Genomic DNA, 12598 nt, shown 5'->3' with positions numbered 1-12598 from the left:
GAAATGAACTGGAGAGAATAGCACAGAGGGGGCGGACACAAGCAAGAAATTTGAATATTTAACACTCAGTTTTCCAGCAACGCATATGTGAAATACCCAGCCATGGATTGCAGTTGCAGTGCCCAGAAAGGGACGTTCAGGTAAGCCAACGTCCAATTTCACACAAAGGCTAAAACTACTTTTTTTGAAATTGGTATAATAATGGTCTTACAAATCTGATTGTGCTGTATCTCTTCCTCCTCCTCCTCCTCCTCCTCATAATTTAGAGAAGTAGAAAACATGGATAAACATTTATCCATAAATGTTTTCTGATTTTTTATGCTTAATCCTTGACTTAAACTTGAACTACTTATGTATGTCAGATTTCAAATGGATTCATTGAATGAAAAACTGGGGCTCTTCTGTGTTGTGCTTTTATTTTCCTGGAATGCTGAGACAGCAGTGGTTGAATTTTCTGGCGGTTTGTACTAGCTATTTCAAAGAGGTTTGTTCTTCCATAGAAAAACGTACGACACAAAGACCATGTTGATTATCAGAAAGCAAAAGTTGCTTCGACCCTAGATCGCTTGGCACGCCATGTAGAAGTAGAGAAACAGCTGAAGGAAGAGAAAAACAAATCTTTCAAGGTATGGTTCTTCATCAGGATTAGATACAGCACAAGTATATGAAGTTGATTTCTGTGTAAGGGAGCACAATTTAATTTAAACATTTCTTTACCTTATTTGTTCTTGAATCTGAGCAGCACAGTGACCTAGAGTTGGAGCTCTTGCCTCACAATCAGGAGGCTGGGAGTTTGATCCTAGGTAGTGGCAGATATTTCTCTCTCTGGGTGCAATGAATAATTGTCTGCTGTGAGCTCCACGTAGGCGTCAAGAAGGGCATCTGTCCAGTAAACACTTGAGCTCTATTCACTCCACCCTGATGCAAGGGATTACAGGGTCGTTAAAAGAAAAAAAAATCATTCTTGAACTCAATTTCATGTGCTGTAAGTATCCAGTCAAAATCTCACTGATCAGCAGGAATTCTTTAGTATGTTTCTGTGCTTTCCACTAATTTTAGTCTACCAGTTGCCACCCTCTAACTTCTTTATGGCCATTCTAGAAAAGACTTGTGGGATATGGTAGTCCTATACCTACCACTAATGAAAATAATGTGACATGCTACTTCTCCGTGTATTCCATATTAATATCTCCTTCCCTTTTGAGTACAGAGAACATAGCAAAATTAAAACTGCGAAATATAGTACATTGAAAATGATCTTAACTAGAAACTTGAAGCTAAGCTGAACAGTTGCTGGTGGCACTACCCTTCACTAACAGCAATGTTGAGTATTTTCTTGAGGAATGTTAAGTTTATTTTTCTGACATAGATTTATAATTGTTTTGTATTTCTTTAATTGCTTTTCATTTAACCTGCCCAGTTTTCATATTTATTTTTCCAACCACCGGGAATTTTAGGAAAAACAGGATTCACAACATGCTCATGGGCTGCAAGAACTGGAATTTATCCGGGGACATAGTAACACAGAAGCAGCAAGGTTGTGTGTGAATCAGTGGCTAAAAATGCCAGGTAATTGGCTACTTTGTCATTTGGAGAATTATTTGCATGTATAGTATTTTGGTGGCATATGGTAAGTGCTAAAAATATTTCATGTGAAGAGCTGTGCTCAAAATCTATTGTGGTTTCGGAAACCATCACAGCTAGCAAATATTATAACAAACCTTTTAGCAATATACTGTAAAAATTGCCTTTTACTTTTTTTATGAAGTCATGTTACCCTTTTTAACTTTAAAGCAAGTTCAGTAAGGCTGGACTAGTATGTATAAAATAGCTCTGGAATCTTTTCTGACACTAAATATAGGATAGGTTTATTTATACTTTTGTTTTTATAAGGTTCAGGGACCTATTGAAAATAAAATATAGAGACCAGTTGTCCTCTCTTTCTCCCACATTACCTTTAGCTGAGTCAATCAATGTTAGCATACAGATTAGGTAGAATCTAACCTATATTGGATTCTAACATCATAGCTGCAGTATTGACAGATTAACCAGCCTAGTTGAGAAACATTTATGAAATGAGCATATAATAATAAAAAGTATGTTGAAAAGAAATAGTATTAAGCTTCAGTTTCAACCTTTTCTAACAGCTGTAACATATAGGCATGAGATGAATTATAACAATGTAATCAAAGTTTCTCCCATTGTCTTGTTCTTACAATCTACTGTGCTAGTTTAAAGTATAATTGTGTAACATCTGCATATTTGTTTTGTGCCTTAGGTCTCAAGCCAGGCACTGTAAACTCAGGAAGGAGAACATTATCTCAAAAATCAAATCAGATCCCATCTAACAGCAAATCCATTTTATGTCCCATTATGCACTGCAATAGAAAGTTTGACAATGGGCATTTACTGCTAGGTCATCTTAAAAGGTAGTATTTTTTATCATACAAATAACCCTATAACTAGCAGCAATTAAATATCAAGTTTAGCTTTGCTCTGATTTTTAAATTTTGTTTTCTAACTTTAAGTTTTATATTTTCCAATTTCTATAATAGCTTGCAATGAGAGAAAAGTTTGCATGAAATTTTTTATGCTTTCTTTTATATTTCTTCTGGTATAACATTTTGTTCTGGTGAATATTTTTGCCATCAATTTCCCCTAATAAAATACATTTTAATATTGTCTAAAATGCATCTTTTTGTATCCTTTACACCATTTGGATTTCCATGCATTTTGGAGGGAAGAACTGTATCATAAATTGTCTGTCTAACCATCTTCACACATTTCATATATTGATGAAAAACTTTGAATTAGATACATTTACTTTAAAAGAAAACAATTATCTTGCATATTATAATATTTAGGTTGCCTTAACAAACCATGAGGCATAATTTTACAATATTTTTTTCTAGGTGCAGTTGACCAGCATTAAGCTTCATATAGGTTGATGCCAGGATTTTTATACTGTTACAAGTATAGTCTAAAATGAATGTATGTACTCGATTTAACTGGCTAATGTTAAATTAAACTAGAAGGTTGTAATGATTACTTTTTGTAAAAGAAAAGAAAGAAAAGAAAACATTTCTGCCTAATACATTGTACCTAATTGTGTCTATTTTTTTTAGGTTTGATCATTCTCCATGTGATCCCACAATTACTCTACATGGACCTCCAGCTAATATGTTTGCCTGCATAGTCTGTGGCAAGAGATTTGCAAGTAATCAGCAATATAGTGAACACCTTTTGTCTAAGGTAAGACCTTAAGGATATATTGATAAAAGTAGCAAGTTCTTTTCCGCTTACATTAATCATTTTAATAAAGCTATATGGAGTTTCTGTGACCAAAATTTATTTTTATGAAGGGAAATCACGATGGAAATAATCTCTGAAACTGCAAATTCTATTCCTTTGCTAATTGAACTCTCCTGTACTGGGAGTTAATTTTCTATCTTCATCCAGAAAGTAGGTTTCTCCTATGTTTTAAAGAAGTGCTAGTTTTCTGGGGGAAAATGGCATCTAGATTTAGGCAGGAAATAAACTTTTCTTGGCTTTTATTCTTAACTAGTCTTTCAATGGGACTTTATTCTGAATATTATAAATGAAGGGTTTCACTAATTTGGGAGTTTCACTGTTAATTCCCCCTGCCTGTTAGCTTTCGGCAGGGAAAAGTGGTCAGGAAAGCTAATTAAGGTTTTATTCTGCAGAGAGAGAGGGACTGAGGGCACTTGGTTTCCCTTGATAATTGGCTTCTTTGCTCTCCTAAAAAGAAGAAAGACGAAAGAGCAAAAGATGGAGATGGAGAATACTGTAGTTGAAGTTTTAAATTGATGGGCCTATTCTAAACTCTCTTCCCAGTGTTCTTTAGATTCTTTATAGTAGATCTGAATGAAACATGACATTTTTATGTGTTCCTTAAGGTTGGCAACCCTTAAAGGAGAACTTTTGCTAAAAATAAATATTTTTGATTTGTAAGGCTCAGTTTCAGACTTATCACAATAGACTTTTAAATTTTGAAGTGTTAAGTAGAAACAACACAAATATCAAATTAAACTATGATCTTTTTAATATAAACCTTGGGCTAGTCAGTTTCTCTCAGCTTAACTCATCTCACAAGATCGTTGTATGGAAAATATGTACAGGAAGGTGTATTGGATATGTTTGCTGCCTTGAGTTATTTGTAAAAACAATAAAGGTAGCATACAAATAAATCAGTTTTACTGAAAACATTCTTTCTCTGAAATCTGTTTCTTATTCAAAACTTTGTCTTGCTTGTTTTGTTCTTCCCTCCATTCAGGTTGGTGAAAATGATGGCCATGAGAAAAATTACCCTCCTCAGCTTATTCAGTGCTTTGCGTGTCCTTGCTGTTTCCTCCTCTTTAGCATAAGAGATGAATGTCTGCAGCATATGTCTGGAAAAAAACATTTTTCTCAGGCTTTTAAATTGAGTGGTATGTTTAATACACACATATTTTTCTCTCTGATGTAAGTGGGTAAAGCATATATTGTTGGCTTATATTTTAATCTATGGTTGCAAAGCTGCAGTACGTTCAAAAATTTATTTTCCATGTGTCTTAAGGAAATGTTCCAATCTGGAAATGTAAACGAAATAGCTCTTTTGTCTCTAATGTTCCTTTTTTTTTTTTGTTCAAAATGGGCTGAAATTACTAATTAAAATGCTCCCTGAAAAGAAGGTATTAAATGTTTTAGATAAAGGTGCGAAATAAGATAGGGACAGTCCAGTCGGGATAAGGTTTTCTTGAAGCAAAAGTAACCCTGCCTTCTTGTTGACTTATTGCAGATAAACCAGGGAGCCCACTTCCGTTGCCTTTGCCAGCCTACGCAAAGAATCTCCTAATCTCTTTATGCAAAGAAGTTCCCTTCCAAGTGCAATGCACAACCTGTCATCAGGTTTTGCAGTCCCACATAGAGCTTACAGCACACTTCAGGTTTGTGAAAAATTTCCCATTTATAAAATGCAATCACAGACCAGTTTTTCTCCCTTCAAATTACCTGTTGGATGTCAGGTCCAATTATATTTTGCAGTTTGTGTAATTGGCTTACTCCTTTTATTTTAAAAGTGGAGATTAACAAACAAGTGGAGTTTGTCAAATGATGAAAAGTAGAAAATTCCACACATGTATTAAAAGTGCTGCATTCTGTCTTCACTGCCTTTCCTAGATGTTCTTCCCATCAGTGAAGACAGAATTCAGTGCTGTTTATTTCATGCATGAATTTCCAACATAGGTCTTTTATGTATTCATGGATTCCTACATTTAAAACGTTAAAAAAATACAAAGGGCAATGTTTATTAGTGCTTGCGACAATTACTTCTAATGTTTTATTTGCTAAACTAGCCTTTACTCAACAAATGGCATGTATTTGAATATTTTGAAATGTTGAGAACATGGGATTTTTTTAGATGATCTTGGACAATTTTTAGATAGATGGCTTCAAATATGTTTCTGTACCTTTCCATTTTAGAATCCAATGTCGTAATGCTGGCCCCGTGGCTGTATCGAAGAAGTGCATCTCCAAAATTGCAGAAATACTGAAAGCCAAAGGTTTCTGTCAAGGTTGTGACACGTTGTTTGTCAATGATGACCAAATTACTCACCATAGTTGCAGAAATGTTGCCAAGATTAAACGTTTCACCACTATGGAAGAATCCATTTTATTATTTTGTCACATCAATGAACGGAATAAAAGTGCCCCTCACCTGCAAAATAACACAAGCCTTTTGAAATCTTCCCTGAAGAGACATTTGGAATTGAATGGCAATAAGAATGAAACTGTTTCAAAATGGAAAAAGGATTTGCAAGACAACAGCGAAACCGTTCACGGAGCTCCTACTGTCAAAAGCTGGGTATGCCAGTGTGATTTGGCATTTCTTTCTGAAGAGTTGGCAGAAAAACACATTTTTTCTGAAAACAGAATCTGCTACAAGTGTGGAGTATGTGGGAAACTTGCAGAAAATTCGAGCATTATCCGCTTGCACATGAGCCGTTTCCACGGAGGAGCACATTTGACTAACTTCATCTTCTCATGCCAAATTTGCCAAGTAGCCCTTAAGAAAGAAGAAGATGTCCTTATCCATGTAACAGGACTTCATGATGGACATAACTTTTATTTTGAGAAGGACACTGCTGAAGATGAGCTAACAATACCTTCAGATTCACAGTACGACACTTGGATTAAACAAGAAGGCCTAACTTCAAGCCTTATCGAACTTTCTCCAGACCAGATGGAGGTTGATGAGAGTCCTTCCCAATGGCAATGTAAGATATGTGAGGAAATATTTAACTCAGAGAACAGCGTGAAACAACATTGCAAATCACTAGAGAGTCATCATTTTCACAAGTACAGGTGTGGCTTGTGCAAAATGACTTTTCGGAAAATGGAAACACTGCAGCGACACTGCCAGGGAAAACATAACAATGTTGTACAGATTAAATACTTCTGTGGATTTTGTGGTGACCTCTTCTTTGATGTTGAGGAGGAATTTTTACTTCACTTCAAGTGCGTACATAGCATGGATTACGTGTGTGTGTCTGAGACAGCAGAAACCTCAATCAAAAACGACGAAATAGTAGAAGAAGGTAGCCTTCTAAATTGTGGTTGTCGTGAGAAATATGTTTGCAAAAAGAACAGGAAAGTGGACCACAAGAAATGTCAAGAAGCCATGTTGGAAAAAGGAAACATGTGGTTTCGTTGCACGTCATGCTCTTCTACAACACAAACCTATTCAGAAATGAGGGCTCATATCTCAAGCCACCCAAGCAAAGAAACTGCTCAAGATTTCTATGTAGTCAGGTGTGGTTCATGTAATAAACATTTTAATAGTATTGCTATTGCTCATCAGCACTTCCATGATAAACACTGCTTTTTACAAAAGCCTCAAATATCTTTTGGGCCACAAGCAGAAAATAATGTCTTCCATTTCTCTGCTGTGAGGCCCTGTTCAGAGAAGGATGTAAATTCAACAAGTTCTTCAGATGTAAAAAGGTTGAAACTGGAAGATGCAAAGAAAGAACAAGCTAGGAAGCTTCCTGAAGTGATTGAACAAGGTATGTGGAATTCAAATTATGCACAGCTAATGAAGCTGATGAAGGGCCAGTGCAAAGTATTTGATAAAACTGATAAGCCAAATTATTAAATAATGCAAACTTTGTTTATATAGTGATCCACAGACAAAAACTTTATTTCGGTTATTGACTCATTAATAGAAATGCAATCTTCGGCAAGCGCCAGTAATAACATATTGAAATCTTTTGCCTTTACTAGAAAATAAAAATTAAGAGATGCTAGGGCTTGGCACTGGAAGTGTGGATTATTTTGAGGAAGGAAATAAACAGCAATAAAACAGCAGATTCTGTGTCTGAGAATTGACAGTCACACCAGCTGTAGAACCTCCTTTGATATAGTGATTTATTGTAAACATAAGCATTTTCACCTTGCATATTATGGAGCCTCATGGTGACAATATTTTTGTGCTTATAATTTTCCTACAAAAATATACTGTGTTTTTATAGCTTAAATTTATATTGAGTTCTTGAGAACAATTAACATTTTAAAAGCTGTATGAAACATATTTCTACAATTGAAGAAATGCATAAACATTTTGGGTATTCTTTTCTCCCTCTTTCTTACATATAGATGAAGACAACCTTCCTGATCTTGATTATTTATGCACCATGACTCACGTTGTAATGATGGATTTAGATAACTGGGGAAGCTTTTTTGATCAACTGCCTGCAACCCTCAATCAAGGAACTTTTGTTTGGGGCTTTCAAGGTAAGGAAAGGGATTAACAGTTCAGGCACAGTAGAAGTCTCACAATATAAAGCTTGGTAAGAATCACCTACCAAGTGGGCAGTTGATAAGTCACTGTTGACTCCCAGCAACTGCCTTGGACAAGTCCCTGCAGTTTTCTTGGCAAGATTTTGAAAGTGTTTTACATTGGCCTTCATAGGGCTGAGAGTGAATGACTGGCCCAAGGTCACTCAAAGACAAAGAGAGAACTAGAACTCACTGTCATCCAATTTCTAGACTCAGTAAAGGAGAATATTTGTAGCTCAGGGTTGAAATCAGGGGTCCTTGGTGCTCTCTGAGCTTGGTTGTTTTCTTGCAGACGTTTTGTTACCCAGACTAGGTAACATCATTAGTGTTAGTCCTAATTCTGATGATGTTATCTAGTTTGGGCAATGAAATGTCTGGAAGAAAACAACCAAGCTCAGAGAGCACCAAAGACCACTCATTTCTAGTCTGGATCCTTAACCACTAGGCCAAATTATGTCTCTATATCAGTCTGGTTTCATTACATTAACTAACTGGCCACTAGTTGATTGTGGTCAAGAATGATACAATCTGTATATAATCCTCCAGTAAGACTGTTAGCATTCGGAATCCAGTGCATACCAAATGTATGCAGCATAGATTAACAATTAGAAAAATTTAACAGTTTTTTAGTGATGTCACCTCTGAAACTTTTTTAAAATTTCTTTTACCTGGCAGTCTAGATAGTTTCTAATGATTACTCCATTCCTCTTTCATTACTTAGGTGGACATAGCCATTGGAAACCCCCTGTGAACTGCAAGGCCTTTAATTATCTTAACAAGATTGGGTGTTTCTTTCTTCATCCACGCTGTGGTAGAAGGAGAGAGGCTGCTGATTTTGCAATCTGTGTACATGTAAGTTTTCAGGTTTTGTACTGATCAAATAACTAAGGCTCCACAATGAGGCTGTAGAACTAGAAAATGACCATAAGGAGGAGAGTTAGAACTTTCTGTATCTCTTTATTTTACCCCTATCTATCCATGTAGTTACTAAGAGTTGAAAGCAACTTGATGGCACATAATATATAAAAATATTTTTCCCTCTAGTGGTCATTGACATTTTTGCAAGGTAGTTAAGGAAACCCTAATTTAGAGCTAGTTAATTTAATTTTAACATATTGTTATGGTGAAATGTATTATATACTATATGTATATAATTAGTATAATATTTCATTCTTTTAGTTACTTTTTTGCAATTATGAAAGTGCTTATTATTTCCATTATCCTTTACTATTAAATCATTAGTATTAGTATTAATTCAAATTACTTTCTAACTTTCTTTTTATAACATAAAAGTAACTGCTTTTACTTTACATGTGGATACTTACACAAAGATTGCTTTAAAATTATATTGACATATAAGTGTCACTTTAATATCAAATAAACAAATACCTTTAAAAAGCCTTAAAATTCAGGAATTCATCATACTAGCACGAACATGTATTTCAAGCTAGTTGATTAACTGTATTCTTTTTTGTAGTATGTAATGATCCATAACATCATGCATCAGTTTTTGCTTACCCATTTTTTTTCCACAAAGAACATGTAAGTTAGGAAATATTGGTGTGTATTTCTTGAGGCCATAAGGGGTGTCAAACTTGATTTCATTGAGGGCCACATCAAGGTTGTGTTTGACTTTGGGGGGGCCAGGGGGTGTGTGACCAGCTCAACGTCACTCATGTCAGGGGCGCCTGTGGTGGCCTGAGCCCTCTGCCAGCAAAAATGGGTTCCCGAGCTCCGTTTTTGGCTGCAACAGCCTCCTGCAACCTTCTGCCAGCGAAAACAGAGCCCAGGAGGGCTGCGGGCAATCCTCCTGAGCTCTGTTTACGCTGGCAGAGGCACCACAGGTTGGTCCTTGCTGTTTCCAGGGTGGCCCCGCGGAGTGGTTTCTGGCCCCCAGGCCTTGAGTTTGACACCTCTGCCATAAGAGATTCACCTTAAGGTTTTGGTTTTCATTTTAAGCAGAATTGATTTTCTCTCATGAACTAGCTAATACTGTGTAGAGAACCATAATTTAAGGCAAGAGAGGGTGCAAGGAAAGAATTATGGATGCAACAGTTCCTGGGGAAGGAGTTGCCTTTTGGGGATATGTAGGCTGGGACATAGCTTAGTCTATTCCTCTCTGTAAATCCATGGAGTTATCATCCGTCAGTAATTAAAGACTGAGAATCATTTTGTCATGCTTGGAAGTCACTTCCTAATTACAGTGTATAATATATCTTGCTAAGAGATTTTAAGCTATGTATGGTTCTAGTTTCACATTTTTTGACAGGTGGGCCGCCTAGATGAACATCTGCCAAAACATATTCCTTTCAGCATACTTTCTGGAGACAAAAGCTTTCTAGAATTGGAAGATCAACTTAAGATGACTCAGCGGACAATCCGCATTCTAGATCCTCATAAGATTGATACTGACATGATGTATACTATATTAAACAGCATTTCGGATACAGTCAGAGGTTTGTTTTCATTTAGTGCATTGTCTATTAAAAGAAACAAATGCAACAAAATAATACTGACTGAGCCATTTTACAGTCATCCTATTGAAGGGTAGCCTTGTCATTCCTGATAGAGTTTCATTAACTTACTCTTTTTCCCTTATTGTGGGGCAAGATTAAAGCATCATTCACAAAGGCAGGAGGAAAGAGGGATTCCTTGAGGCCAGAATGAAATTATTTGCTAACAGTTGTCACTGGGCTAGGCTGATTATTCCTTACTAGTATTTTTTCTTGGGCCTTGACCAAAGAATGACACTGATTTTTGCTTCCTAGTCCCCAGGCACTTTGCTTGCTTGCTTGTTTATTAGATTTTTATCTCTCCTTTATTATTTTAACAAATAACTCCAAGCAGTGACTATACCTAATATTCCTTCCTCCTCCTTTCCCCCCCCCCCCCCAATAACCCTGTGAAGTCCCATGCTTTTTCCATCTTTGTTTTTTTCTTTGAAAATGTTTCTTTGGTTCTTGGATGAGAAGTGAACCTTCCCTTCCCCCCACAAAAAAACCCCAAGAAAGTCCAGTTGCCTTTTGGAAAAAGCATCTTTGGGACAACCATGACCTGGATGATTGAGAATCTCCATAAACATAAACCCCATGAAGTGGGTTGGGCTTAGAAAGAGTGACTGTTGTCAGGAGTTCTGCAAGAGAAGGGCAGATAACTCCCTATAGCTAATCCTTTTCTGACATTCACCCTATGCTGTGTCTAGATGGTGGAAAGCAAGGAGTGGGGTCTGGGAGAGGCTGTTGAACTCTACTCCTTTACATCATTTCATCATTAATAACAACACAACAAATGCCTGCTATTAAATTTCACTAGAGAAAATTCTGCTCGGAACAAAATAACTAGAAACGAATAAACTATTGTAAAATTGAAACAACAATATAATAAAATCTATTATTGTTTTGAAGTATCGGGAAAGGGCTTAACAAATGAGGCTGTGCACAAGATGTTTTTAGAAAGAGCAAACGGATTGTAACATGTAGGAAGATTCCTAATAGGATAGGTTCCCTCATCTCCTCCCCCCCGTCCCCAAGGCATCTAGTTTTTCCACCAGGTGCCTTCCAAATCTGTGAACCATTCAGTTTCCAAAATTCCTAGCCATTAAAGTTGGAAGTAGCTACAGTAGGAATTGATGTCCAATGTGTCTGGAGGGAACCATTTTAGGAAAAGCTGCCTAAACCATTTAAGGCACTAAAAGATAAATCAGGGCTGCTCAGCTTCTATCGTGAAGGTCTCATCATAGAACTTCAAGGGCCCAGTAGGTGAAGTGGGAATTCCAGGAGTTTTAGGGAGTGAAGTTGGTCCTTACGCATTTTACATTGGATGACTGCAGAGACAACAAAAGGGGTATCAATGGGCTGTAAGGCTCCTGGGCCAGGTCATCTATGCCTTGCATGCTTAGAATAGACAAAGGTTTTAAATTAGACTCAGAAAACAATGGTTGACATGTGCAGTTTACAATATTGGAAAAGTAAGACTACAGGACAAAAGGAAAACATGAAGTGCTTTATACATATGATACAATGAAAGATGATTACAAATATGAAAAGATACACAAGTAGAGTAAAAGATGTTGATGTACATTAAATATAGTTCTATTTCCTTCTCTTTTTCTTGCGTTGTGTTTTTAATTTTGTTTACTTACTCTTTTTTCTGTCCTTGATATACATATCATGCTATATTGCTTTTAGAATACATTGTGGTGTTCCAAATGCAATATAATCAAAAAATTATTTATTGTTGTCATGCTGGACAGTCTTAAGAAGCACAGATGTTACACTGAATGTATTAGATAAAATTGCTTCTTTCGCTGCCATCACAGGGAAGTTCTAGAATTTAATAATTGCAAACTTGCTCTTTCAGAAAGACCACACAGCCTGTCAGCAAAGAGATTGAATTAGTTTTCATGTCTGTTTTTCAATTGCAAAAAATAAAGCCAGGCAATTCTTGCCAATCAACAGAAATCTGACAAAGAAAGCCAGTTATTAGAATTGAAATGTAGCAGGATTAAAATATTTGTGTCTGATTACAGAAAACGAAGACATCGACAATCAAATGAAAACGAAACAGATTTTGCAAGAAATGAATGGCCAGAATGGTATGTTTTAATTTCCACAGTACATCAGATATTATTAAGGACCAAAATCTTGATGGTGAGACGGACAACTTATATACTTAATTAACAAATAAATACAAAATAAAAATAAATAGTATGTTGGAATGTAGGAGTATAGGAATATAGAAAAATAGTATGTTGGAATATAGT

General features: G+C 36.2%; 1 protein-coding gene across 2 annotated transcripts in view; it reads left to right on the top strand.

Moving 5' to 3' along the window:
• Positions 1-12598, top strand: part of ZNF451 (zinc finger protein 451) — a 35932-nt gene that overhangs the window by 18827 nt on the left and 4507 nt on the right. For both annotated transcript variants that reach the window (XM_070932928.1, XM_070932927.1), the window contains exons 5-15: positions 501-626; positions 1458-1569; positions 2279-2429; positions 3126-3252; positions 4295-4448; positions 4799-4946; positions 5482-7064; positions 7654-7791; positions 8558-8688; positions 10106-10292; positions 12365-12430. In XM_070932928.1, coding sequence (XP_070789029.1) covers positions 501-626; positions 1458-1569; positions 2279-2429; positions 3126-3252; positions 4295-4448; positions 4799-4946; positions 5482-7064; positions 7654-7791; positions 8558-8688; positions 10106-10292; positions 12365-12430 — 2923 coding nt within the window. The remainder of the gene's footprint in view (positions 1-500; positions 627-1457; positions 1570-2278; positions 2430-3125; positions 3253-4294; positions 4449-4798; positions 4947-5481; positions 7065-7653; positions 7792-8557; positions 8689-10105; positions 10293-12364; positions 12431-12598) is intronic.

Source organism: Pituophis catenifer, unplaced genomic scaffold, assembly GCF_029215685.1.
Source record: "Pituophis catenifer annectens isolate HBS135680 unplaced genomic scaffold, rPitCat1.0.hap2 SCAF_1, whole genome shotgun sequence".
Classification (NCBI taxonomy): Eukaryota; Metazoa; Chordata; class Lepidosauria; order Squamata; family Colubridae; genus Pituophis; species Pituophis catenifer.
This window is presented reverse-complemented; position numbering and strand designations above follow the sequence as displayed.